The sequence below is a fragment of the Melospiza melodia genome, chromosome 1 (assembly GCF_035770615.1).
Source record: "Melospiza melodia melodia isolate bMelMel2 chromosome 1, bMelMel2.pri, whole genome shotgun sequence".
Lineage (NCBI taxonomy): Eukaryota > Metazoa > Chordata > Aves > Passeriformes > Passerellidae > Melospiza > Melospiza melodia.
The window spans coordinates 86,310,148-86,337,820 of record NC_086194.1 but is presented as its reverse complement, the minus strand read 5'-3'; the positions used below and the strand labels follow the sequence as shown (position 1 = coordinate 86,337,820).

General features: G+C 46.0%; 1 protein-coding gene across 6 annotated transcripts in view; it reads left to right on the top strand.

Moving 5' to 3' along the window:
* The first annotated feature begins 15,708 nt into the window (after positions 1 to 15,708).
* HIVEP1 (HIVEP zinc finger 1) overlaps positions 15,709 to 27,673 on the top strand; it is a 131,409-nt gene continuing 119,444 nt past the window's right edge. For 2 of the 6 annotated variants that reach the window (XM_063160696.1, XM_063160668.1), the window contains exons 1-2: positions 15,710 to 15,843; positions 20,085 to 20,231. In XM_063160696.1, coding sequence (XP_063016766.1) covers positions 20,192 to 20,231 — 40 coding nt within the window. In that variant the 5' untranslated portion in view covers positions 15,710 to 15,843; positions 20,085 to 20,191. Of the gene's footprint in view, positions 15,844 to 16,191; positions 16,450 to 17,065; positions 17,132 to 17,861; positions 18,203 to 20,084; positions 20,232 to 27,673 lie in introns of those variants that run through there. The other 4 variants (XR_010028385.1, XM_063160673.1, XM_063160683.1 and 1 more) reach the window with 4 other exon arrangements.

Sequence of the window (27,673 nt, the reverse complement as noted above, 5' to 3'; positions counted from 1 at the left end):
CAGATCAGTCAAGCTTGGGAAGGAAAAGCAGAAGAGCATGTGTCTCAATGGACATCAGTGATAAATGCTGTCCCTCAGGGGCCTGTACTGGGACCAGAGGTATTTCATAACTTCATTAAAGACACAGACAAAGGGATTGAGTGCATGTTCAGCCAATCTGCAGACAACACCAAGCTGAGTGGTGCACTTGACATGCCTGGAGGACAGGATGCCATCCAGAGGGACCTGGGCATGCTCGAGAAGTGACCCATGGAAATCTCATGACATTTAACAAGATAAAGAGCAAAGTCCTGCATATGAGGTGGGACAACCCCTGATAAGCTGGGGGATGAACAGGTCAAGAGCAGCCCTGCTGAGGAGGATGTGGGGTGCAGGTGGATGAGAGGCTGGACATGAGCCAACAATGTGTGCTTCCAGCCCAGAAAGCCAAGTATGTCCTGGGCTGCATCCAAAGCAGTGTGGCCAGCAGGGCAAGGGAGGGGATTCTGCTCCTCTGCTCGCTCTTCTGAGACCCCACCAGGAACACTGGCACCCAGCTCTGGGGTCCCCAGCAAAGGAAGGACATGGACCTGCTGGAGTGAGTCCAGAGGAGGTCACCAGGATGATTAGAGGGTTGGAGTACCTCTCCTATGAGGAAAGGTTGAGAGAGGTGTGTTTACTCAGCCTGGAAAAGAGAAGGGTTCAGGATGACCTAATTGTGGCCTTCCAGTACTTGAAGGGAAACTACAAGAAAGATGGAGAGGGACTTTTTATAAGGGCATGTAGTGACAGGACAAGGGAGAATAGATTCAGATTGAAAGATCTGATATTAGGGAAAAATTCTTGACTGTGAGGGTGGTGATGCACTGGAACAGGTTGCCCAGAGAAGTAGTGGCTGCCCCATTCCTGCAAGTGTTCAAGGCCGGGCTGGATGGGGCTCTGATCAACCTGGTCCAGTGAAAGATGTCCCTGCCCTTAGCAACAGGGTTGGAGCCAGATAATCTCTGTGGTCCTTTCATACCAAGCAATTCTGTGATTCCATGACTCTGTGTGTCTCTTGCAGCATATATTTCTTTGGTTCATACAGTGTCAGCAAACAGCACTGAAACCCACTGGCAAAGTGTGTATGTGTTTGTGGTGTACACACTCACATACACAAACGTGCATGGCAGGTGAGAGCCTGTCAGATACACCAGGCCATGGTCAAACACTAATGAAAATTGTCCTTTAGTTAAAGTAGGTGATGCCTTCAAGGACAGTATGAAGGCTCCTGTGTGCTGGGGTACTGAGAAAACAGAAGCACATTTCTGCGCTTTCAGTGTGTTTTTATAAACCTAGGAAATAATGGCCTTTTTTTTTTTTTCCTGCTAATGTTTAAAAATATCAAGTCCTTACTTTTTGGGCAATGCTAGAATTAAGGCTGCAAAATGCTGTCAGCCCTGAGACCTACAATTTTAACTGCATCATCATACACACTTTTCCCCTCAGGACACTTCTTTGCTGAAGACACAGGATGGATCTGCTCTGGGACATACCCAGGGTCCCATTCCTCACTCTATGTAGAAACTGTCAATTGGGTATTGCATGATACAAAGAACTGAGGATAGAGACTAGAGATTGTCAGAGCTGTATCTTGGTTCTGCTCTAATTCCTATAAGATGTTAATCAAGCTTTGACAGTTTGACAGCTTATTTAAGCAAGTGTGTTTCTTATGTACTGCATTCCAGATTTCAGGTGCTGCTGCTTATGTTTGCAGCAAAAGTCAACGTAAGTTGTTCCCTTGTCAAGTAAAGTGCTATGTAATGCTAAAGCTTCTGAAAGAAAAAAAAAATCAAACTGGGCATTTAAAATTAATGAACAAATGGGTATTTGTGATATTAGAGTGGCGGGTGTTATGGATATTAGTAATTCTGTCTCCACCACAGGGTTTGAGTGGCACCATTACTAAGGTTTGGTACCATGCCTTGAGCAAGATGGTAAAAAGGAATATTGAACAGGAGCTCATTAATGGTGCAATCACACGCAATTTTCTGGCTGCAGCAGATCCTGTCTCACGGGTTGCTGACCTCTCAGGTCTGCTGGTAGAAGAGCACATCTCACTGTTCCTTGGCTTTGCAAAAATGATCTGCCTCAGCGTGGGCACTGCTTTGACTGCCATTTAAAAGCACACACACCCCCGTGCTGCCTCCCCAAAAAACTGGATCATTTGACAGAATTTGAGTTAGGAAATGACTACAGATGGAGCTGTGCTGGCAGATCAGAAAGTGTGATTATGTCCCTGGTAGAGAAGGGGTGATGAGCAGCTGGTGCTAGCGCCAGGGCAGTGACTCTTTCTTGGGATGAGCTGTGATCAAAACACATCTGATCCTGTTTCACTGGGGTCCCCCCCTCAGCAACACACAGAGCATGGGTTGGCCTTCACGCACAGCAAAGGAGCACAACACAATGCTGGGCTCCAGTACTCACTGCACAGGACTAAGCTATGCTGCACAGGTGACATTTCTTATGGTGTTTCCCAACTGCTAAGTGGTGAACTTTACAGTGTGAAATGTATTCTGAGCACATTTTTATATGTCAGTACACATGGAAATACATGTTACATAAGGTAAATGTGTGCCATGCATATGTATGGAAATATATTTTTGCTACCTTTCCTTTGCTGTGCACTAGGAAATACTCAAGGGGCAGATGAATCAGTCCTATGGCCCAGTCAAAATTACAATGAGTCTATCAAGTAGACCTCACAGAGAACATTTAAATCCCATAGGTATTTCAGAGACACTTACTAACTTCTGGTGCTCCTTAAATATTAACAGCTGCTCTGGACTGCTGAACTAAGGATCTTTTGGAAAGTGTTTTGTGCAGATCCATGACATAACGGTGTCTCAGTTGAAAAGGAATGATTCCTTTAATCAAACCATTGTGTAACATGTTTGATTCACTACAGAGTTGCTAAGTAGTGTGTCCCAAGTCTCTGCATTAGATACATGGCATAACTGGGCTGGGGGGTGGTGATGGGGGAAGTTGAAAAGGGAAATGTTTTTTTAAACCATACCCATAACCTAAATCTTAGGCCAGAAGTGGACAAAACAAGTTTCCTAACTGAAGGTGGAGTCTGAAAGCTTCTTTGATTTGTGTCAGCCAGTGGTCCCAAGAGTACTTTGAAAAGAGAAGCAAATAGGCTGAGGGCAGCAACCAAGCATCGACTAGTGGTGAGGATGCCCGAGTCTTAATCGTCATGTCATCCTCTGAGAAGTTAAAAGGATATATAAGGTGCTCTGCTAACTTCATATTAGCAAGTCAGGCAACTCCCCCAGAGTGGAACCAGATGGTTTTCAGGACATTTTGGTTTGTCTCTGCTATTCCAAAAGACTGTAGTGAAGATACGTGGGCTGAGCTGGGAAACCTGCCCCTGTGCTCTGGTGTACCTTGAGTGATATTCATGTATGAAATGCATCTGTTTTGATTGAAAAGGATTTACCAATGGCAAGGAGGCTTGACATTGGCAGAACTATCATTCCCACCACCTGGTACAGTTTTCTGCACTGAAAGAAGGATTGAAAGGTAGTTGGAGCTCAAGACCCATTTTATAGAGATTTAAAAGACAAGAGGTGCACCACTACAGTGACATGAGTGTTGTGCATAAGCCTTGAAATGCCTTAAAAGACACTTTACCACTTTTCCACACAAACCTTTCCTGAGGGAACTAATTTTTGCCCTTTGGGAGAAAAATAATCTATTCTTCTTTGAATGAGAAAAACTGAGTTTAAAAATGGAAATAATCTTCTGACAAACTGCACCACAAAGGTGGAGAAAGCTTCCTGTGGCACTCTTGATGTGATAACCTAGAATAAATGCCAGTTGGTTGAAGAGGCTGTCCACATGGTAACCATTCATGCTATGTACAAGTGATGCAATTGATTTTTGTAATCCCAGACAAAAGTAGACTCTTCTGAAGCATTGTCAGCCTGTGAAAAGCTTCCAAAGACCAAAGCTGCTGCTGAAAAGCCAATGGTGTGGCCAGCTTCCAGCTTGGCATCTGCTGCTAATGTTCCATCTACCTAAAATTGCCATTATAACATAGTTAGAAAAGGCATTTTTCATTTCCTGCTCTGCACTGATGTGTAGAGTTACTGTGTGCTGTTAGCAACTAAGTGCTGGTTTTCACTTCAGGAACAGATGCCTTTTATTGAAGGCTGGATCCTGGCAGCCTCTCCATAATTACAGAGATGGAAAAGGGTGCAAGAAGCTGCCTGGGCTCAAATGTGCATGTGTAATGCTCTTTCTATCAAGTTTGGTTTTCTCTTTTCACTGTCCTCATCTTTACTCTCTCAGATGTGAGGCTCCTCTTCTGATAAAACACGCTCATTAGGTGAGAAGAGGAGCCCTCACTGCATCTCTCCAGTATGTGAGAGTGTTCCTGGATGCAGGTAGCTGCAGTCCCTGCCCAAATCTCCCTTGTGAGAAACTGTTGGTTCCAGCCTTATGGGCTGCTCTGTAGTTTCTAAAATATTTCAGACCTCCTCCATCAAGTAAGCAGCTGCCAGTCTCTAGAGATCAGGGCATGATGGGCAGTTGTGGTGGCCAGAGCTTAGTGTGAATCAGATGCATTTTCTCTGAAGCAATTTGAGAAGCTGAAACTGTCCTTGTCCTCTCCCTGGATAATCTCCTCCTGACGGTGGTCATGAATCATCCTTGAATAACTCTTCCACAGAAATGGTTTTGACATTCTGTTGAGTCATTTGTGCAATCTGGGAGGGTTTGCTGTGTGCTGGCTCCACACCTGCATTTTCCAGAACAAGCCAGTGGGAAATGGCCCGCGCAGTCGCTCGTGGTGTCCTGCACTGCACTGCACTGCAGTACCATGCACTGTTCTTGGTCATCCCCCGTCTCTTTCCAAAGGTAATGCAGCTTTTGCAGCATCCTTGTTTTCCAGGTTTTAGCTAAGCCAGGTCATAAGCACGTGTTTACTGTGGGGCTGTCTCTGCTGGTAGAAGATGGTGCCTCTGAGAGGGACTGGTGACTGTTCAAGCACAGAGATCTCCATTCCCACTGATCAGCCAGCAGGTGGAAATGTGTTTACATACACCATTTGCTTCGTTACAGAATGAGCTCAGTTATCTCAAACCACTGAAGAAGGCAGTCTGAACTAGCCCATGTGCAGTGGAGCAGCTCAAGGAGTGTCCACCCAACCCCTTCTGCTGGCACAGAAGGAGCTTTGAACTTCAGGTGGGACTCGGACGCACACAATCACAGCTGGAAAAGTAACACAAGAAGAAGACATCTATCCACAGCCTGGAAATCCATCTGACTTCAACATGGTCCATTTGAGGTAATGGTAGCACATGGACAGGATTTTAAATATTCAAAACTTCCAACATAAACTAAATTAAAACCTAATTACACAAACTTGCAATGAAGAGGGAAGAATAAACATAATAACTGAACTCTATTAAGGGATTTGCATTTGTATGGGAACATTTGCAAAACTAAATGCTTTAAAAATTGTTTCAGATAATTTGGCCAGGAATAATTATCAAATAAAATCAGACTGTAAACACAGAGAAAACCAAATTAAGCTGAGACATGAGGTAAAGTAAGATATTAATAAGAATCATTGTTTCATATTTTGTACACTTTTTTTCAACAGCCCTGAAATGTCTTACTGCAGGATAATTAGAATATAATCTTGTTCCAGGAAATCCAGCACTTGCAAGCCCAGCCCTGTGTGTGTTTGCATTCAAGTCTGTCTGCACACTGCTTGGAATAACCTGACTGATGTGCCAGATACTCACTAGTATCTACTAGAGAGCAGGGACAAGGCAAGCAGCACTAATTTTTCAGTTTATTTTTAACTTAGGAAGGAGTACAGGTGCCACTAAAGACCATAAAAAACAGAGAGGACCTTGGAGAAGTTATTATCCTTATGGAACAGAAAGATCAAAGGGAGAATCAATTTGGGGAAAACAGTCTAAAAGTGAGCACAACAGGTAGTGGTAAAAGTACAAATCAGTAAAGCAAATTAAAAAAAAAAAAAGAAAGGATGTGGAAGGATGTTGGAAGTGCAAGAACAATTCTTTCCAGGTTTATAATGATTTGTAGACAAGCAAACTAGGAAGCCCTTGAATAGATTTTAAAGTAGCCTGGATGCAAATTGGAATGCAGGCCATATTATCTGGAGCTTGAAACTTTTTCCTTAAAGTACTTGCAATCCCTTTATTGCATCTGTGTCTTTCTTTAACTTCCTAATCTTTTGCTTGCTTTGTGACATCAGATAGATTTTTAGAGTTAAGGTCTATTCCACGCCTTAGAGGTTCTAAAATCATAAACAAGATGTTCGGAAATGGAGAGGGAGGCTTAGAGAAACAGAGAATTAACATAGTAACATATAGGTTGTGTGTGTATAAATATATATGTATATATGTGTGTGTATGTTTTGCAGTTTCTTTTGCTCATTCTCTCCATCAGAGTCCCAAGAACACTTAACAGTTCTCAATAAACCTGGCCAGCCCCAGCTGAGACCTCCACCCAACCACCTTAAAAGTGAGCAGAGCCCCTTTTTAGTTCAGCTGAGGACTGTCAGCCTCCGCTTGAGTTTGTTGGGGGTATTTTGGTCTCCAACTCAGCCTGTCTAGGGCTTGCTATGGAGACCTTTTCTCTGGAACTCATTGTTTGGACTGGTTTCCCAGCCTAAACTGGCCACTGTCCCATCATCATGGCCCTACTGTCACTGGACCTGACTTATGAACTGGCTTCCTGGTTCTGCCTTCCTGGTTTGATCTTGGATCTGCCCTGTCAGCATGCTTTTCCCTTATGGTCTGGACTCTCGGTTGCTATCTCTGAGCCCATCCTGCTTGGGTCACTTGAGGCTGAGGGGAAGGCGATGGGGTCAGCTCAGTTCCTGGCTTGCCATCCCTTGGAGAAAAGACCTGGATTTGCTGCTCTCTCTTCTTCTTTCATCAAGCGTGTGTGTGAGTGCACAGAGGTGAGGTGCTGTGCTGTCACAGTGACAGAAGGTGGTGGCTCCTACCCACTCTACAGAAGTGCTGTAACTGAAGCCATCTTTTTGCCTAAGGAGAAAGGAGCTGTTGTTAACTGTCTACTCTTCCCCTGGAAGCAGGAAAGCAGCAGAATATACAGCAGAAGGCAGTGATATGGAATAGAAGTCTCTGGCAGCATTGCTGTATTATCTGCACCACGGGAGGAAAATCTAGATAATGGTTTTATTTTCAGATGTGAAGATCTGTGGTTCAGATTTAGCTAAAGGACTTTGCCCACAAATATAGATAATCCTCTATTCAATGTTTCACTTGACTGCAAAGCCTTGCTTGCCTAGGTAAGAAATGTGCACTGGCATGCCTCTTGTGTTTCCGGAGCTCAGTGTTCAGGTCACACTCGGTACTTCTTATCTCTCAGACTCATCCATGTGTGTTTTACAGAACAAGGGGACTGGGATTCTGCAGTAAGCTTCCAGAATCACCCTTTGATCACTTTTTGTCACTGCATTCAACCAACCCCACAATATCAAGGAATGTTTTTGGCCTCAGTAGTAACAGAGCTGGGCAGCAGGTCCCAAATTTGAAAACAAGAAGCCACTATTTGTATTTCCATGTCTTCTCTGTGCTTCCACTGGGAGATGCTTAACAGGTATCCACCAAATGGTCAGTCCAGAGGGAAGATGATAGAGAAATGAGTGAAGGAAGCTTCAATCCTTCCTTTCCGAACCTGCAACTTCTCAAGATACATCCAGATTGAGAAAAAAAAAAGATGGAACACAGTGTCTCCTCACACAGTCTGGGTAGGAAAAAGGTGCTTTGAAACTGGGAGAGGAGTAGTGTGGAGAACAACTGGATAAAGAGACAAAACACAGCAGGAAGACAGGCCCTGGGAATTGGAGTAGAGAATGAAGAAGTTAAAAAGAATGTGTAGTGGAAAGGGTATATTAAAAAGTTTGTATGCAGCCTGTGGGACAAAAAGGGGAGATACAAAGGTAGGTGCCATGACTTTGGCCTCCATAAACCAGATTGAATTATCCTGTTTACTTTATCCTGCAGTCCCTAGCAGTGGAGTGAAGTGTTTCTGCATCTCTCGGTTTGTGTGAATAATATGTTCTTGGCATCAGCTTTGGTTTTAATGTGATTGGTTTTTAAACATAATTAGAAGTGTTTTTACAGCTTTGTGTATTTCTGTTTAAGAGACAACAAAAAGTAATGCACGGATATGTTTTTTTAGCAGAGAAAGATCTCTAAAACATTACACCAGAATGGCACTACTGTCTTGATAATAAGAACATGCATGGTGGATCATTGCAGAATTGGCTTTGAATGTTTGCCAGCAAAGCCTCTGACTCAACAGAAAGCACAACCTGTGGTTTGTTAGCCCCGTTGACCTCGGTGCCTCGTTGTGCAAGCTGTTCACAGAATCAGATACCCCAAAATGGAACCTTAGGTGGGGGAGGAGGGGTTTAGTAATGTTTCAATTTTGAACTTTCTTGATTTAGTAAAATTCACTTTCCTTTTTCATTTGAGTTTACTGTGGAGGCTACAGTAAGATCATCAGGGACTCCAGGAATGCATGGTCCCACTAAGCCAAGGGGATAATACACATGCTCAAATGATGCCTGTAAAACTTGATACAAGAACCCCTTAAGCACATGCTCTGGTTTTCTGAGAGTGCATTAGTGGGACTTTTAACAGACACACAAATTCTTTCCTGAAGATAGGCGCAGGAAAAATTACTCCACAAAGGAAATGCCTCTCCTTAGAGGGACTCACAGCTGTGCTGTGCACTCTTCCCCCTCACTGCACTCTGGTGCCTGAAGCCTTTGGGGAGCTGAGCTGTTCTTCACAGGCTTGTCTCCTATCTGTGTCCAGCATCTGCCTCATGTGGCTTGGTTTTTCTTTATCTCAACTGGCCTGGCCTCCAAACTGGATTTCTTCTGGACAAGTAGAAAAACCCAGTATTTTTAAGAAGTGAGTGCACACCATTTTTGGGGTTTATGGGCTGACTGGCTGCTCCTCCTGTAGCATTTATATGGCAATAATATAATCTAAGTATTTTGAAGGAACTTTGACAATTTAAGCCAGTGGAGTATTCAATATCTTAACTTCTGCTTTTTCTTGTGTTTCCATGAGCTTATCTGCAAGCTTAACAGTACATCAGTGTCAGATTCTACTTTCCACAAATGTAGGCACATTTAATTCACCAGAATGGTTGTTCCACAGTTTGGTCAAAATAATATATAAACCACATTTTTGTGACTTAAAAAAGGCCTTACCACTTGCTATAAAGACAAGGCTGGGGAATGATTCACCTCTGAAGGAAATAGTGTGCTGTTTCTGTTGTACCACTTCTTAAGCCAACAGACAAACAGCTTTGAGACCTGCTGCTGCACCCTAGAACATGTTTTGATGTTGCCTTTCAAGTGTTTAAACAGAAGATAGAGTCAGTTGTGAAATGTCTTACTCCTTTTTGATGAAAAGGAGCTTCACCTGGAATGTGATGAAGCCATGGCACAGCTTTCTGGAAGGGGTGCAATGTGCAGCTGGAGCTGAAGAAGTCGGTGTGGAGGCTGCCAAGCCAGACTGGAGGAACAGCTCGGGTCAGGGGCAAACAGGACTGGGTGTTGCAGCCATCAGCTGCCATCAGCTAATCCATGAAAAACCAAGCCCCAATTATTTCTGTCCTTACTGCAGTGAGAAGCCAGCCTTGACCCATGTTTCTTATTCATATCACTGTAGTTCTCCTTCATCTGTCTTTCCTCTGTCTTGTACGCTACGTGGGTAATTGTTTATCCATGTGTGAAAATGGGTAAAGGATGCAGTCATACTGCTGTGATAGGACTTTTGGATAATGAGATCCATGGCTTTTACAGTGTTGGCCTTGTGAAATTTTGGGGCAGCTGCAAGATTCCAAGTGCTGTGTTTTCTACTTGCATTTGTTTCCTACAGTGTGTTTTTAAAATTTTCTACACTCCTCAGCACTGGAGCTTGACCTTCTTAGCCTTAGACTAAAAAGATTTATAAATTCACTGGCCACAACTAGAGAAAATGATTTTTCAGGAGACCCCATAAACAGGGAAATTACATAGAACCACAATAATTCAAAGCAAAGCCATACGTTTAATTATTGTTGTAGCCATTTGGATTTAAGGATGACTGAACATCTTTAAATGATAGAGCATGGCTTACAAAGGTGAGCTGTGTGGTTTGTGATGCACCACTGCAAATATTCTGTGTACTATTTGAATGCCACTTCACAGTTCTGAGGAACATAAAGGCTAAAAGAACTTGAAGCTTTGTTGTTGATCTGTACCTAGTGATCTGCAATATGCCTACAAAGTAAACATTTCAGTCATCAAATAAATTTTAATATATTTGAGACTTTTCAATAGAATGGGGATTATTTTCTCCTTTGTGGATTTCTTCTCTTCATATCTGCGCTGGGAAGGAGGCAAGGAAAAACATTTCCACAGAAAAGAACTCTGTTTTGCTTATTTCCTCTTAACCCTGCAACCTTTGAGCTGCTAAGCTAACTTAACGTGCTCAAAAAGTGATATTTAAAAGAACTCTCCCACACATGTCTGTGGCAAACAATACTAGAGGGCCACTGAATGGCAAAAATACTTGGGGAAGAAAGCATGGGTTGGAATGCTTTTTAATCATTCAGATATGTTAAAATGTTTGTGGTCAAACCTAGAGAAAAAGCATATCACTGGAGGCATCTTGGCAAGGTGCACTTGTGTTAAGTGCCTCATGTGTCTCCTGTTTCTTTAACTGATAAAATAAAAGGCTTAGGAAAAAATGCTGGCAAGCCACACCATATTTAAATGAACAGTTCAGAACCTAGAGCTACTGAGAAAGAAAAATCAGAGTGAACTGGTGGGGCGAGGTAGAAAGGAGATGCAGTGGAAAATATGAGCAACTTCATGAAAAAGTTCAGAAACCTGTCTAACTCAGAAGCAAAAATACCAGGGTGGAAGGGAGTAAAAGGGCTGTGAAAGGGCAGAGCCTGCTGACCTATAGAGAAGCAGCTCTTTGTGAAAAGACAGAAACAATTTTCAGTGGAAAGCCAAAAGCTCTGGGACTTGCTTTTCATGGGTACATCTACACTAATTTCAGAGCACCGGCCCAAGCTCAAACTTGCCTCATGTTTGGACACAAGACTCTGCTCAGGGCCTTGGGTGAGCTCCATCTCTGGGAGAAGGTGGGGAGTCTGTGCGGGCCCAGTCCTTTATATAATCCAAATGGTATCATACCCTGCACTTCAGATGAGCCTTTGCCTTCTCCCAAATCCTCCATTCCAGAGCTCATAATTCTGTGTGGCAATTATCTCCCTCCTATAAGTGCTTCATATCACATCCCACAAAACCCTGCTGGATGTGTGGTGTGCTGAGTATGAGGCATTCACAGCTTGCCAGTGGTCCAGCCTGCTCCTTATCCTGCTAAGGGCAGGTCAGCAGCAGGGCCACACCATCTGCCCGCCACTGGGGCTTCCTCTTGGACAAAAAGGCAACAGTGGTTCAACCAGTACAATTTCAATCATTTTTTGTTTTCCTCCTTAGACTTTGGCATGCCATCATAAATGGTTTGGCCAGACAGGGAGTGGGGCCAGCCTGGGAAGTGCTGAGGGTGCCTCCCTTCTCTTGGCCTGTGCAGGTGTCTCTGCAGGAAGGATGCTGCAGAATGTGTGTGGGCCCGGCAAACAAACCAGGTGTGGGCCCGGCACTGGTGTCACCAGGGCTGGCAGTACTGAAGGACAGATCACAGGGACTCTGTCAGAAGGCATTCTTCTCATTGCCTGTGGCTGGTCTCTTGCCTGATCTCTGTCCTGTGACCAGCCACATGAGGCCTCGTGTGCTGGGAGGACAGAAGGCTGATGTCAGGCTGTGGTGGTGGTGGTGGTGGTAAAAGTAGGGTTAAATTAGGATTTCTTCCCCCGCCTCCATGAGCTGTCCTGTGATTACCCCTGGGGAAGCACCCCAGCAGCTGGGACTCTTCCAAAGAGGGAGAAGGACAAAAAGTCACCAAAAGAGATTTTAGCATGGCCTCTTAAACACAGGTATTCTTGTCTGAGATGCTCTGATAGAATTAAGATGAACATGGTATAAATAAGTAGATATGGTATCAGTGATGTTGAAGTTCATTGAAATGTTTGGTTAATAATACCTGGAAAAAAGGTGAAGCTCTGTCAGTGAACTGTGCCCTATATCAGGTGATTAACCTGAAGCTGGACAGATTTGTACCTTTTCCTGGCCACATGACTACCAGGTACCAGGTACCACCACACAGAGCTGCAGTGTATATGCATAAATAAAAAGGAAGATTGTGCCAAAATTCTTCGATGGAACAGTTTGCATTATTTAATGCCAGTTTTTCCAAATCAGAAAGAACTGAGCCCACTTATGGGACAATGAAAAGCAACCCATCCTCAGGACATCCTGAGAAGGGGGGAGATGAAGGATATTGCCATGCAAAGTATCCCAACGAAGACCAGCTTCTTGTTTGGAGCTGCAGGCTGTGAGGAGCAGTGCATGACCAGGTCCCTGTGCTGTTGCCTTTGCCTAGCTCCAGGAAAGCGTCTGGCTGCTGCTGACAAGGGAGAGCTGTGAGTATCTGGGGTGACAGCTACTGCTACAGAAAAGGGGAAATGACCTCTCCTCACATCAGCAGTTGCTGCCCTATCTCTCCAGCCCTGGTGCAGGAGTGGCAAGCCCTAGAAAAGCTCTAAGCACACGCTGGTACCAGGTAAGCCAAGATCCTCTGACTTTTATATGTAGTGCTCAATGAGAAGCCTCAGAGCATAAGCTAATAGACAGCAGTTCTTTTAGTGAAACCTTTATGTTAATTCAATCCAGACTACTTATGGAATTTCCCTTCTCTGAGAAAATCTCAACTTCTATAGAGAACAGCACTCAGTCTTGTTCTTTTTCTTTTCAGAACTTCAGAAGTTCCCTTGAAAATTCCCCGAAGCCTTAATAATAATGATTCTCAGTTGCACGTCAGGATGTAATGTACAATGTAAAGTTTTCACATTTGACGCTCAGCATAGTTAAATTTACCACAGTGCTTCATATTCAATTTATCCCAAGAATTCTATCAAAATCACATACTGTTCAACTAGAGATTTATTATGGGGTGCTTAACAATGAATTATTCAAGACTACCTAATGTATCGTGGTTTCTTGAGAGCCTAATGTGTGTATGTGTATATATTTATACATAAAATACCTGTGAGCCATTTCAGAAAACCAGTTTCTGAACGAGGTTTCAAGAGTAAAACTAGAGGATGTTTAAAAATAGGTGTCCTCCTGAAAATACAGCGGAGTTTTAGAGAGAAGAAAACCTCAATAATCTTCCCTGTTCAGCTATACACATAGTCATTTAAAGAGGATCTATATCCTGCAGGACTCCTTTTAGGTGAAATTTTAAAAGTATCTAAATTCTGCAGTGAAGGTGGTGTGGGTTTTTTTTTTTCCTATGTGCATATTGATGTGGTGTTTTAAATCTCACGGAAAAGTTTTAAAGAATTTCCCTCATTTGCAGGTTTGAGAAGATTACTCTGTGCCTCCTACTAGCAATCATCCACAGTATTTTTCCCAAAGTGCTTTACTGAGTGGGTAAGCACTTCCTTTTTACTGATGGAAAAACAGACAAAAAAAGATGAAGTGGTCTGCCTGGGATAAACAGCTTGGTATGCTGCCTTTTCAAAGCCCTTAGGACTGCATTTTTTACCTGGCCAGGGGGCAGCCTGCCGGAACGACACTGAACTGTGCTCAAGGCAGCCCTTTGGCCCTTAGCTGTGCTCGCTGGAGGGGAACAGGCTGAGGAGAGTCCCCAGCTCGCAGCTGCCTCTTGGGCTGCTTTTTCAGATGGCCCTGGAAATAACCCCAAGGGGCCAGACTTTCAGTTCTTGGTTTTGTCCTCTGACCCAAACTGACTTTGGGATGACTGGTTTTATGTTCAGGGGAGGATCAGCTGCCACCATATGATACACACCCCTGAGGACCTGTCTCCTCTTTGACACCTCATTGAGTCTTTCTTGTTAAGACAGTTGTGCTTGAAGGGCACTTATATTCCTGTGAACATAGGTGTGGTGAGAGGGCTGGATTTTCACTCACGGGTGGGAGGAAGTTTGACTACTTCTAGCAGAAGAAACCTTTCCTGCAGGCTGCAGGGGGTCTGCTATGGTCTCATTTCAACTTGCAGGCTGGAGCATCTATTTTGAACTTACTCAGGTCCTTGTGAAAAGATGAGTGACCTAGAATTCCCTTTGGCACCAGCAGCAGCTGTGATGGCTCCTTCTTCCTACAGCATCTTGTGAGGAAGGGCCAGTGTCTGACACTTTCTCCTGATGACTGCTGATCACGATCTGAGGCTTTCAGACAATGAGTAGCAAAGAAGGATCTAGATGCTTTGTGTCCCAGAGGCCTGCAGGACAGACTTCAAGGGACAGCTGAGCAGAACAAGTAGAGGCTCAGACCTAGCTTCAGAAGTTGCGTGATCCTCACTGGTCAGACTTGGTACACTAATTTAAGCTTATGGCACCTGTAGGATCATATTCATGCTGATGTGTTTAGGATAACAGTAACTCTGTTCTGTAGCAAGTCAGAGTCCCAAGTCTAAAAACCAGACAAAGGAAGAACAAGGCAAGGGAGGGGGGGGGGACAGACAAGGGAGAAGACAAGCACTGTCTCTAACAATAAAGAATCATCATTTGCTTGTCCAATAGGAGCAACAGAACACATTTCTCCTGAAGATACTCTTTGAGGGTCTGACTTTTCCATGAATCTCCAGTTCAGCGATGAATACTATCTCTTGCCCTAACCACCAGTTGCAAACTGGCCAGGGATTTCACTTACATTTGCCTCCCGTGTTGCCTCTGGGCAGGACATAGGACAGGTTACCCACAGCAGAGAACCTGCCACCACTGTAAGCTGGAAGTGTTCTCAAGGTATAATTTAAGTGAACTCAAGAGGAAAAATAGCCCAGAGACAGTGCCTGTGGCCAAAAGCTCAGGCAGAAGTGGTGTCATGTCAGTCCACAGCTATGCAGCAAGCTACTCTGCATCTTCCAGCTTGGTTTCTCCCCTGTGAAATGGGGATTAAAATACTCATCTGCCTTACAAACATGATTAAATGTAGGTTGAAAGAACTCCCTGTAAAAACCTTGAAAATTCTTGAGAATGGTGGTCCTGTTCGCTTAAGGCAGGATCTGGTCCGGACACTGAACTCCGAAGGGAAGGACATATCAGGGCCAAGGTGCTCACAGCTGAGCACACAGACTGCCAGGGGAGTGCAGGCACGGGAAGAGGGAGAACACGGAGGTGATGCAAGAAACATTTATTTGGGTTTGTTTGCTAAAGACATCATGTACTGGATTCAAAAGCAAAACCCAATCGAAAACCCGAGTGGCAATGAAAAGCTGCCAACACTGCTTTGTCGGGGAGTTTAGGTGACAAAAAAATGCCAAATTCCCCTCCTAAGGACGCAAAGCCCAGCCCGGGCCCCCTCGCCTTTTGGAGGGCGGCCCAGCGCTCTCTTGCCAGCGGTGCGGGAGAAGGGGAGGGCAGCCCTGGGGCGGGCAGGCTGACCCGGCACGGAGAGCTCACACACACACAGACACACACGTGTGCTGTGCACACACACCCCCGCAGCTGATGCAGGAAACCAACCGCGGCAGCACAGCCCCCACCGGCAAAACCCGCGTCCCGGGCCAAAAAAGGGGCGCCGCGGCGGAGAGCACGACGCGCCTCCTCCTCGTATTTCCTCCCCCGCCCACTTCCAGCGGCGGAGGGGCTCGCTGCCGCCGCCGGCTGCCGCCCGGGATGGAAAGTTGTAGCCGCGGCGGGATGCGCGGCGCGGCGGTGAGTTTCCCCGGCGGCGCCGGGGCGCGGCGGGCCGGGCGGGCGGGGGCGCGGGGAAGCCCGTCCGGGCGGGCGGCAGGGAGGAACCTCCGGGATCTCCGCGTCAGCGCGGTCTCTCTGCGTGTCCGTCCGTGTGTGTGTGTCTGTGTGTGTGCGCGCCCGGCCGTGCCGGTGCCCCAGGGGCCGGGCCCTGCCAGGGGGGAGCGCGACGCGCACCGTGCAGCGCCCCGAGCGGCGGCGGCGGCTTCGGCCGTCGGGGGGAGGCGCTGCCTCGTGCCGCGCCGAGCGGGGACCCCCCCTGAGGAGACCCCCGGGAGCCGCGGCGGCGAGGTGCCCCCCCGCCTCGGGGCAGGAGTAGGGGCCGGGGCGGCGGCGCCCGGGCAGTCCCACCGGTGAGAAGAAGAAGGAGGAGGAGGAGAAAGAAGAGGGGGAGGAGGCAGCGGGGCGGCGGCAGCAGCGGCTGCCCCCCCCGGCCGTGCCTCCCCCACCGGGCCGCGAGGAAACCCCCTCGGTGACCCCTCCCCCGACCCGGGGAGGGGGCGGGACCGGGAGACCCGGTGACGTCACTGCTCCGGCCGCGCTTCCTGCAATAGAAAGTGAGAGAAGGTAAAACACCCCCCGCCCCCCCGCGCTCCCCCCGACGGTGACCGGGGCGCCGGGGGGAGGGGCGAGGCGGGCCCGGCGGGGAACGCGGCTCTCCCCGAGGGGACCCCGGCGGATGCGCCGAGCCCGCCCGCCCGTCCTCCCTCCCTCCCCCGCCGGGCCCGCCCCGCCTCTCCCGCCTGCCAGGGGAGGCTCCCACTCCCCCGCCCCCCGTTCCCCCGCATTGTGTCCCCCCCCGTCCACCGCCCCACGGCCGAGGGGCAGGGCCGCGATGGGGGCTCCCGAGTGGGACGTGGGGGATGGGGCTCCCGGAGGAGGGGTCTGCTGCCGCGGGGGGCGGGCGCGGCCGGGGGCCGGGGGGCTGCGGAGCGGGGCCGTGCCGCGGGGCGGCGCCTTGGCCGGCCCGGGGGGACGGTGCATGGAGGAGGGGTGGGTGCCGCTGCCGGGCTCTGTGTGTGCGTGTGCGTGTGTGTGCGGGCGCGGTGGCGGCTGTGGCGGCGGCGGCGCTGGGTCATGTTTGTGTTTGAGGTTGTCAAGTGAAGGAGGCTCCCGGCCCCCCCGCTCCCCCCGCTCTTTCTCCCTCCCTCCCTCTCTCTCCCTCCCGCCGCCGCCGCCGCCGCGCAGGGGTCGCCGCGCTCCCCGCCGCTGCCGCCGCCATCAGCCGCCGCGCCGGCCCCTCCGCCAGGTTTGCAGCGGGCCCCGCGGGGGGCGGGAGGGGGCTCGGGAGGCGCTGCGGGGACGAGGGTGCGGGGCGGGACAGCCGCCCCCCTCGGCGTGGAGCTGCGGCAGCCACAACACAATGTGTCCTCCGCCGGTGGCGGGGGGGGACGGGCGGGCGGGGACGGGGAGGACCGCAGGCCCCGATCCCCCCCTCAGCCCACCGCGCTCCGCCGCGGCCCCTCCGGGACGCGCGGGGACTCCGCGCTCCGGCTGCGCCCGCGCTGCCCCCGGGGGTGCCGGTGCGCCCCGGCTCCCGGTGGGTTTGTCCGGGCGTCCCCCCCTCCGCCCCGGGTCTGCAGCCGGGGTTTCGGGGGCACTGGGAGGCGCGCAGCCCCGGCCCGGCTCCTCTCGGCCCCGGCGCCGTCCCCGCCGGGTGCCGGGCCGCGGCCGCCCCCCGTCCCTCTGTCCCCCTTCCCCCCCACCCTCCCGCGGCATGTGTGCAGCGCTTTGTTCGGTGCGGCGTTGCAGAGGGGTTTTCCCAGGCTCCTCCCTCTTTATTCATTCATGGATTTTTTGCCTCCCTCCCTTCCCCTTCCCTTCCCCTCGCAGTGCCGCTCGCACATACCCGCGGCTCCCCGGGCCCCGCGGTGGGCTGCCTCCCGCCCCGCTCCCCCATTTTTGGGTGGGTACGGGGGGATGTGACCGCTGCGATCGCAAAGGCCCGTTTCTCCCTCTCTTCTCCCTCTCCCCCCGCCTTTTTTTTTTTTTTTTTTTTTCTCCTTGCTCAAGCGAGAGAGGGAATGACTTTTGGCGTGGGTCCTGCCCGGTGTTTCCGCCGTGTCTCTCACACGGCCATCTCTTCCCCGAAGGAGAGGGTCCTGCTGGCGAGCGGGGAAGCTTGGTGGCATTGAAGCGTCAGTAGGATGTCATTTGTGCTGCAGGGAAGCGTCGGGAAGGGGCTCCCGATTTACGGAGACACCGGGGGATTTCAAACTCTCGCTCCGAATAACTTGTGTAAAGAAGTGGCGGTGTTTATTAGCGTCTTTAAAAACCTCAGCCCAGCCCCAAGGACTTTCCCAGTCGAGCCGGAGGAAAGGTGGGGACTGGGGCTCAGGGAGTGCTGGTCGCTTCAAGCCATCCAGCCACTTTTCTCCATTTCCAGTTTGCACCTAAGACCTGGAAAATGGACCTGTTACCATAAGGTTTTATTTGATTTCTAAATATTTCTGTTATGCTTGAAGATAAACTGATATGAGTTAACAGCTTGACAGGCGGTGTGCTCTGTTTCGGATTTTTTCCGTCTTTTTCCTTCAACGTGCGGTAATACCCTAGTGAAGAATCATTCAGTCAGAATAACATTTTCCAGCTTTCCTTTGTGTCAGTTGCAGTAATTTTTTTTTTCTCCTGTTTGGGTCTTTTTGTGCAGCAACAGACAAAAGAAACATTAAAAATTAATGATTATATTCCTTAACAGTATGTAGACTGAAGGGGTGGTTGCAAGTAGTCTATTTTAATTGAGTTTGAATTAAATTTTCTCAGAAACATGTTGCCTTGAAAAACAATGTAAGTGCCCCTAAATTAATACTTACAACGAATGCTAAGAACTCTACATCCTTCCTGCTTCAAACAGCTGTCCTTAATCAATTTGCCTATATTAGGAGCCATTCCAAAGTTCATACAGTTAAAAAAAAATTCTAATGTTTGCTAAAAAGAAAAATTTGTTAACATGAAGTAGAATTATTTTAAAAAGAGCAGAAACTTGTTATTTTTAAATTTTGTTTAGATGGAAGAGTGTAGTTGCACCAGTTATTTTCTTCTTTAGGTTCTTGTGTGTACGTAGTTTCCCATAGGTCTTTGAGAGATTTCACATCCTGTATCAGAAAGTGAACAAAACACTCATTGAACTGTTAGCGATTCCTAAGAATGTTTGAAAAGTAAGAAAGTGCAGGTAGGTCAAGAGCTAGTGTGAGCCTCGGCTGTACACTGATATTTCAGCAGAAATATCCCATGGAGAATTCTTCCAAACTTACATGCTGCCTGTAAGGATTCTGTAGGTAATGTTACAAATCGGACGATGCTTTGTGTGCTTGCCCTCCCCTCTGTACTTCCCCCACCCGAAGCTGAAGATGTGTATCTGAAAGCCAGATGCCAAATTTTGTTTAACTTTTTGGATTTATTTGCATGAGAGGAGGGTTGCTGGAAGATGTTTTCTGGCTAGAAAACAGCTGACCAATGTGGAAAAGTGTTTTCGTTTTCTCATGCTTCCTGAGTAATCCTGAAAGGAGTTTCAGCCTCCCGTGGTTCTCCTAAGGTGCTGGAACGCTTGCCTCCATAGAACCTGTTGAGGAATCCGTTCCGTGCAGGTTGTGCAGCCGCCCTGGGAGCTGCAGGTTCAGCTCTGGGTGGCGGGAGCCCGGGGCAAGAGGCCGGGAAGTGGTGCCGACACTTTGCACAACAAAGGGCACCAGGATCTGTGGCCCTGCCAGGGGACGGGGACACAGCGGGAACCCGGGACTCGGCTGGAAGACCCCCGACTCTGGCACGCATAAGTCTGGGATCAGCAGCAGACTTAAAAGTAGCAGCCCAGGGGATCCTTGAGGATCCCTCCTCTGAGGCACCAGCTTGGGCTGTTACTCTGTTCTTGCACCGTGAAAAAATTACTTAAAGGGACCAGGGGTCTGTGACTCTGCTGTGGGAAACGTGGGTTGAGCCGGCAAGGAAATCTTGTGTGCGAGCGTGGAGGGAGTCAAGCCTGCTGTGAAGAGAATTCGGTCCCAGCAGTGTAACTCTGGTGGTCGGAGTGTGACTGCCAGGGTGGCTCCTGGGCTGTCAGACAGGAAAGTTCCCTTAGCAAATCATAGGTGCAGAAATATTTCTTGCTAATTTCCATAGTCATTTGAGGATGAAAGGGATCAGATAGGTATCTTTGTTTTTCTTATTGATGCCTACATCTCATAACTTTCTCTCTGTTTTTTTAGCATACGGATTAACTGAGCCCTTTGACAAGTTTATGGAGCTGCCATCTCTCTGCTTGCTGTACTTTCCGTTTCTGAGAGGAGAAAGTGGTGCATGAGATTAGAGGAAAATGCCTCGGACAAAGCAGATACATCCCAGAAATCTGAGAGGTATGTAGCTCTCAGTTGAGAAGGAAAAGCTCTTGGGAAACTTGGTTGCAGTTTCAATTACGAGGTTAAAGGAATATGTATTTAAGAAGTTGGTTTTGTTCCAAAAGTAGCTTGTAAGCAAGTTTTAGGAGTTGTCTGTGAGACCGCTCTAATTTCCACAGAGAAATAACTGGAACATGTCCTTAATGCTCCAGTCTGTGTACTTGACAGCATTCTTGATATTCTCCAGCTTGCAGCAATAGCCAGCATGAACTTTGAAAATGCAAAGGAAGAAGCAGTTTCCTTATCAGAGAATTTACGGTTGAAATACAGGGGGAGGTGGGAAATGGGTGTGACATGGCAGAACTTGACGTCCTGCAGCCGGTAGTTGTTTTTCTTTAATAGTTGTCAGTTCAGCTTGCTTTTGAGGGGATCCAAACCTCCTCCCATGCATGGCTTCTCTCTATTTGTCTATCACCTGTCACCCATGCTACCTTGAGCACTGCTAGGTTTGACCTTGGTCTCCTTGCTCTCCTGCCTTTGCACAGCCACATGGTAGCTTGGCTGTAGGGGGCAAGCAGGTGAGAAAGCTGCTCTGCAAACTGGCAAGCTTACATGTCCTGGCATTTCCTAGAACAAAATCCCAGTGCAATTTCCCAATCCCATGTGAATGTGAGGAATCTGATCCTATGGATATTTGTTACTGCCTTGGTAGAAGTGGCCCTAGAGGAATTAAATGAGGGGGAAATGCAGGTCAGTTGAAGAGCAGACATCCATGTTGAGGGAGAACACGCTTCCATCCCCGCCCTTTTGCCCAGCTCTTGGCAGGACATGCTTCCACCTGCACCCTTACATGTAGCTGTCATCAGCTTTTTTCAGGTTAATTTTACAGTTGCAGTATGCAAGCATCCCTTCAGAGGAAAAAAACTATCACAAAACCACGAGCATCAACATAAAGCTTTAGGGGCAGGAACAGCATTTGATTCTGGTTTTAACTTTTTTATGTCAAAACACAGCAAACATTCTTATGTGTCTCAGTTAGTTTACAGTTGAGAGTCTCTCAAGGGCTTGTGCATACAGCTGTATCTGGGACCTCATGTTTGCAGACTGTTGTCATTGCTACCACTAACAGTCTCTGCTGGAGAAGACATTTTTGCAGTGTCTTTATTCAGGAAGTGCTGAGTAGCATTTTGCTATGATGGATAAACCTCTCTCACAGGAATTTTACATTTCTCCTTCTTACAGAATGTGAAGTAATAAATCAGAGCTGAGTTTTCAATATTGCTGCTTACCAAGTTGCTGACATAACTGAGCTTATGTTTTCTGATCAAATATGAGACTGATCTAATTTTAGTACTCTGATATCTACTCTTGTGTTGCTTGAAACTTAATAGGAGTTAAATCTATTGTAAAGCTCTCTATTCAAATAAATAATCTAATTAAACTCTTTAATTGTGTAAGAAATTAGTTGCCTTTTTTCCTTGCATAATTTCTCCAGTCATTTAGCTTTTATCAACCCTGTTACAGCAGTTTTCATCAGTTCCTATTTTTCTACAACTAATGGAAAAATAGTTGTATGGAGTTCTTGAATGAATTGAGATGCATTAAATGTTGGGAAGGGAAATAGCAGTGTATACAGCAAGCCCATAGTTAGAAATTGTGTTGGAACAGCTCAATGATTGTCAAAACTACACAGGTTGCTGTAAACTTCAACACCTTGTGAGCAGATATTGCTACTGTCATGTGTTGTTAGAGGTGAAGTGATTAGAAAAATCAGTTTACTTCTCATTAGTTGTACACAATTTCCATTTCTAGTCCAGATAATGAAGAAAACTGGATTTCACTTTCTTTAGTCTCCTTACCAGTCCCTGAGAGCATTGCAGAAAATACTTGCTTTGAACTCTCAGTTTGTGCTGGAACTTGGGGAAACTGAAAGGTTTCACAGGTCTGTTTTCTGTCAGCTTATTTGTGCATATGCAAAGTTAGACACATCTTAAATTGACGCTATTAACTAACCATTAAAACTTTAAAAAAAGGGTGGTTTAGCATGTGGTTTAATCCATGGTAATTGGTATGGATGACAACTAAGTGTGCAAAAAAGCATAAATGTATATGGTCAAAGGTGAAACTCAGCAACCTTGGCAATTAAAACAATATGTTCTGTAACATTTGAAAAACAAAGATGTAAGATTAAGTAACCTGTATTTTTACAGGTTTTTAGGTTAAAAGCTATTTTTACATTGTCTAAACCTGATTGTCACCTTTTGTACTATGTACAAAGAGCACTCCATGGCCTTACCCGGCTTCTCCTTCCCTGCTGCCAGCTCCTCTCATTGCCCCATAGCAATCAAGTTGCCAACAGCTTTAACTAGACTTGCTCAGAGCCCATCAATGTTTAACTTTTTTGGAGATCACTGTAGAAGAACCCTTGAGACTCTCTCTATGCTGTTGTGCATTAGATGAGTTATTTGGGTTGCACTTGCAGTCCAAATCAGCCTGGAGAATAAATAACCACGTTCAAGAACGTAAAGTATTTTCCCTTAAAAAAAACCCCAACACAATCCTTCTCTCCCTTCCTGCCAAGAAAAGACACAGGAGAAAAACCACCATAGAGATCCCCCCCACACACTCCCATTAGTTAATTTGAGGTTTGCTGCAATGTAGGAATAAGTTTTGAAGGTTTTAATATTGGCTGTGTTTACCGTAAGCAACCTTATTGTCTGGGGAAAATAAAGTAACATTGTTTAATATAGAGAGCTAAATTTAAGATTTTGTTAGGAAACCTTAAGGCTCTTTGTTTTCTGTCGTGGCTTGGTTTTGCTCATTTTGTATATTCTGTGAAATCTGACAGCCTTTGGCAGAAAAGCAGCTGCCCTAAAGTGTTAGGATCAGTGAAGATCCTTATATTCTGAAGATTTCGCTGTCTGCTTATAGATGATTGAATATAGTGCTATACTGACCTGATTTTACCACAGGAGAAGAAACCTATATAAGCAAGATGGGGTATGGGAAACATTATTTTGCAAATAAAAACTAATCTAATTAGTTCACCATTTGTTTTCATGAGTGTATTAGTGACATGGCTTTGATGCCTGTTTGCATCTGAAAGAGAGCATGTTGAATCTGAAGGTAGCAATAAGGCATGTGCTGTGCTGTGCTGCCCTTGTTTCATGAGGTTGTTTTGTCATATCAGCCTTCCCTGCTCTTCGCTGCAAATGCCTCCCTAATGTGAAACACATTGCCATCACCAGTGGGCTGCATTGGTAAGGGGAGTCATGCAGTGTCAGGCTGAGTCTCCTGACCAACTTACAAGTAGTTGTCATCCCCAGCAGTGGGGCTGAGTGGCTAAAATTTGAGAGAAATTACAGTTTTGTATGTCTCAAAGAAAGACGTGGATTGGGTGCATGGAAGTTCTGGGGAGTGTTTAGTGGTTTCAGAGGTGAAGGCCAAAGGTATGGCTGGGAAAAGCCTGGTATGGGTTGTCCATTAGTGATGTGACTGGAGCCAAGTTCATAAGCAGGTGTTCCTGATGTTGTCCTAGTCTTTTAAATATTAAGGGTGTGTATTGTGTTGCTAATCAAAAGCATGATTCCTCCTTCAGAAAACAAAAAGGGCAATATTTGCAAAAGAGGAAAATACCTGTCTTGCTCAGACACCCAGAGGTCTCATTTTCTTATTTTTCTTTACTGTTTTAGTTCACTAAAACTAACAAAAAGACTCCTTTGCATGTGGCTGCACTCTGTATTTACATGGCCAATTGATCCACACATGTAACAAAACATTTCACAGAATCTGTAATGTATTCCCAGAAGTACAGTTACATTAGAGAATCATGCTTTTAGCAGGGCTGAGTGGGCTTGGTTTGTTGTCAGATGGTTGTGAGGATATAGAAGGAAAAACGGCTCATGTTTTTGTTTACTTAGGAGTTCCCAATTGCAGAGTTTAAAATGAAAAGTTTTGTTATGTGTACCCTGTTTAGCACAGTGCTGTGATTCACCAAAACAAAACTGTAACAAATATTTTGAATTTTGTCTCTTTCTTGATAAGCTTTCTGTTATTTTTTCAGAAGACAAGTTGTTGCTGTTTTTCCTTCTCAATCAAGTATTTCTCTTTGGAAACAATGGCAGACAGGCCCATAATGTTCAACAGCCGCTTCCAAATCTTCTAGTGCTTTGCATTTGATAAGGAAATGCAAGTATAATATGAGTAACTTTGCTGAATAGGTTGATAGCTTTGCAATAATCTAAAAATCATGCTTAAGTTTGCTGAAAAGCTGTGTATGTAATGGCTTTAAAATGTCCAGAAGAGCTGGGCATCTTCTGCTTCTCAAGAGTGAGTTAACAAAGTCTCTCTGTGTTGTTTTAAGATTGTAATGTGCTTTTAGTGCTGAAATAGGTCTGTCTGTGTTGAAAGCTGACAGATTGATATTCCTTATTAGTGTTGGTTTTGTAGTCTAAGTTATGAATAGATTTGTGTGCTGTACTTTATGCATGATTTTCATCAAATGCCTTAATAAAAATATTGAGCTTTCTCAAGGCTTGCTTCTAGAATTTGTGCTTGCTTGAGTCAAAAGAAGTGTAAAAGCACACTTGACTTTTGGGTCTTTGTATTGTTTCTGAGACAAAAGTGATGCCCAGATGTTCCAGAGGGGCTGCTGGTGCAGTATTAGTACACCAGAAGTGCTGGTGGTCTGCACTCTGTAGCTTACTTGTGGGCATCTGTGAAGGTGTTGCATATGTGTCTTGCCTAAGTTTGTGGAGCAAGGGTGAGACACAGTTGGAACAAGAAGAGTTTTGACTTGATGACTTTGCTACAGAAAATATCCCACGATTTGGCAGCAGTTTTTGTTTCTGTATGTCAGATAGTTTTGTATAATTTCTTCTACAAGCCAAATCTGTGCTCCAGACATCTCTCATGCTCCAGACATCTCTCATGAAGGTAGAGAGAATGCATGGCTCTTGATTTATCACCCACTGGAGTACCAGCAGATCCACCTGTAATGCAGTGAATAGACAGATCTCCTGTTGACCACAGAAGTACTCTCTTCCTGTGTGTCTTGAGTTTCTCTTTTGGGATGTGGAAGGATAGTGTTTCTTTTTTTGCCTTTTTTTTTGTTTTACTGGTTAAAGGTGTAGGATCTTTAGTCTGTGTCTTACGGTGTGTATGGTCCAGCATCTTGCAAATTAGATATCAATGTGCCTGCAGACCTTAAATTTTATTGTAATGTGAATGATGTCTAAATGCAATAAACTGTCCCACATACTCCATGGTGTCAGAAAGGCTATGTTTAAAGCTGCAATTTGCCACCTTTTCCAATCACCTCTATTGTTTCTGTCTCATTGTGCCATGTTCCCAAATTTGATCTTGTGTTTTCAGCAGGGTGTAGACCTATTCACTGCCAGGATGGTTGGGATCTTTTGTCAGTAGCCACAGTTGATGGACAAAGGCCTGTTGAGAGTGGATTGCAAAAGGGCAGGGTACAGTAGTGTGGGTAACACTGGTCACTGTTGCTTTAAGACAGTTCTATTGAATTTCTGCATCTACCAGTGAGTTTCTTGTGTTGAGACTGAGAGATTCCTTTGCAGAGAAACCTTTGCAGCCACCCACTAATGGTGAGTGCTGCACTTTGCCTTGAGATACCCAGGCACAAGTTCTGAGTTTATGCAAAAATAGTTGTTTGACTATAGTGACAGTTTGGTGCAAAATACTGCAAAAGTGCAAGGTACAGTAAAAAAAAGAAAAAATCAAGGTCTAGGTGATCTAAGCTGAAGATCAAAATTAGCCAGCAATTTTGGCATATCTTTTAATCTCTCTCTGTCTCTTAATCTCTCTCTGCCTCTGTTTTCTGCTGTAAACTGAAGATACCAGTTCCACATCAGCTTTTAATGACTCAGAAGATGAAGTTGTTGGTGTTGTGAAGCAGACACTTGGTGGCTAAATAACGGAAAAGATGATGAAGAAACTGGTAGTAAACAGAGCCAAGCAGTGAGCACAGCTCAGTTTGCAACTGGCTTCGTTTGCATAAACACCCTTGCTTTTGGCATCCTCCAACTTCTTGCTGCTTCACCTCACAGTCTTAACATTTAGAAGGTATTCTTAAAGCTTACTTCCTAGCTTCTGAAATACCAAACTAAAAGCCCAAGACATTCCACCATATCTAACCACAAAGTTCTTCTATGAGTCATCGATGTTTTGGGATCTCAAGCTGCAGCGCAGGTTTCTGTTGTGTGAGTTGGGCAGCCTGTGCTGGTGTGCCCTGCCTGGACCTGGCACAGGGCTCTGGAGAAAGGAATCTCTCCCGTCAGTGAGTGTTCCTCATCATGTGTCAGAGTTTCACACTGTTGCTGAGAAAGCCCCTGAAGCCAGGAGGGAATACTCACTGGCAGGAAGGGTCTCTAGAGAGGAACTCCTTTAATGTCATTTCCCAGTTGGTTTTGAGCCTGGTTTAAGCCATTGCTGCTGGAAGAGGAGGTGGTGTAGTGGTCCTGCCTCCTGCCCACCTCAGATGCTTGTTGCCCTTCTCGCTTGTCTGTTTGCTGGCCCCACCATGGAAGTAGTGGCACCCAGGGCAAGTTATGCCTGCATCATCTGGGTTGGCTTTTTGGGCTGGGTTGGTTGTTCCCTGATGCTGTACACCCTTGCTGGAGCTGGTGGCAGTGACAGACAGGGAGAGACAGTGCAGAGGCAGGAGTTGCCCTGAGCCTCTTGCTTGAACTCATGGTGAAATTATGTTGTAAGCCTCTATTTGCCATCTGTGAGCAGCAGGCTTTTTAAAGCTTCTTTAATTGCCCAAAAGCAGGTCTAGATTTTCATGAGGATAACAAAAGGTGTGTTCCCTGTTTCTGCTTGCTTTGCTTTGCTTTCCAGAACCCTCCTTCTACTGACGAATTTCCAAACTTCACAAGTGATGCAGGTTCCTAATGGATGACTTTAGGAATTCCATTGTACTGGTAAGCCAGCAGGAAACTGAACTGGTCTCAGCTGACACCTTAATGAAAAATAAAATAAAACACTGTAAAATTTGGCATAGAACTTTCATTCAGAATGAAAAAAATCAGCTGAGATTTATGAAATTAATAAGGAGGCCCAGAAAACTAAACTTGATTATAGCTGGCACCGACAGTTCTGAGTATGTATAGATTTTTGCATATTCATGCTAAATATTGGGAAAAGAGAATTGGAATAATACAAAGAGAATCTGCTGGATGTAGACCATGGTGAAAATAGGTGCTCTCAGAGGGAGTTAAAATAATGTGAAGGAGGAAGGTGTAAGAATGGTATTCCAGCTAACAGGATTGCAAATAAATACCTGCTAGAATGTTAATAAAAAATAAAAGAATGGAGGAAGGAGCTTAGTTCTGCTCTTTTGCTTTCAGGAAACAACAAATTGTATTTTTATGGAATAGAAAACCATTATAATTGCAGTTAGATACCAGTCTTGAGCTGGAAAGGGTAATGTCAAA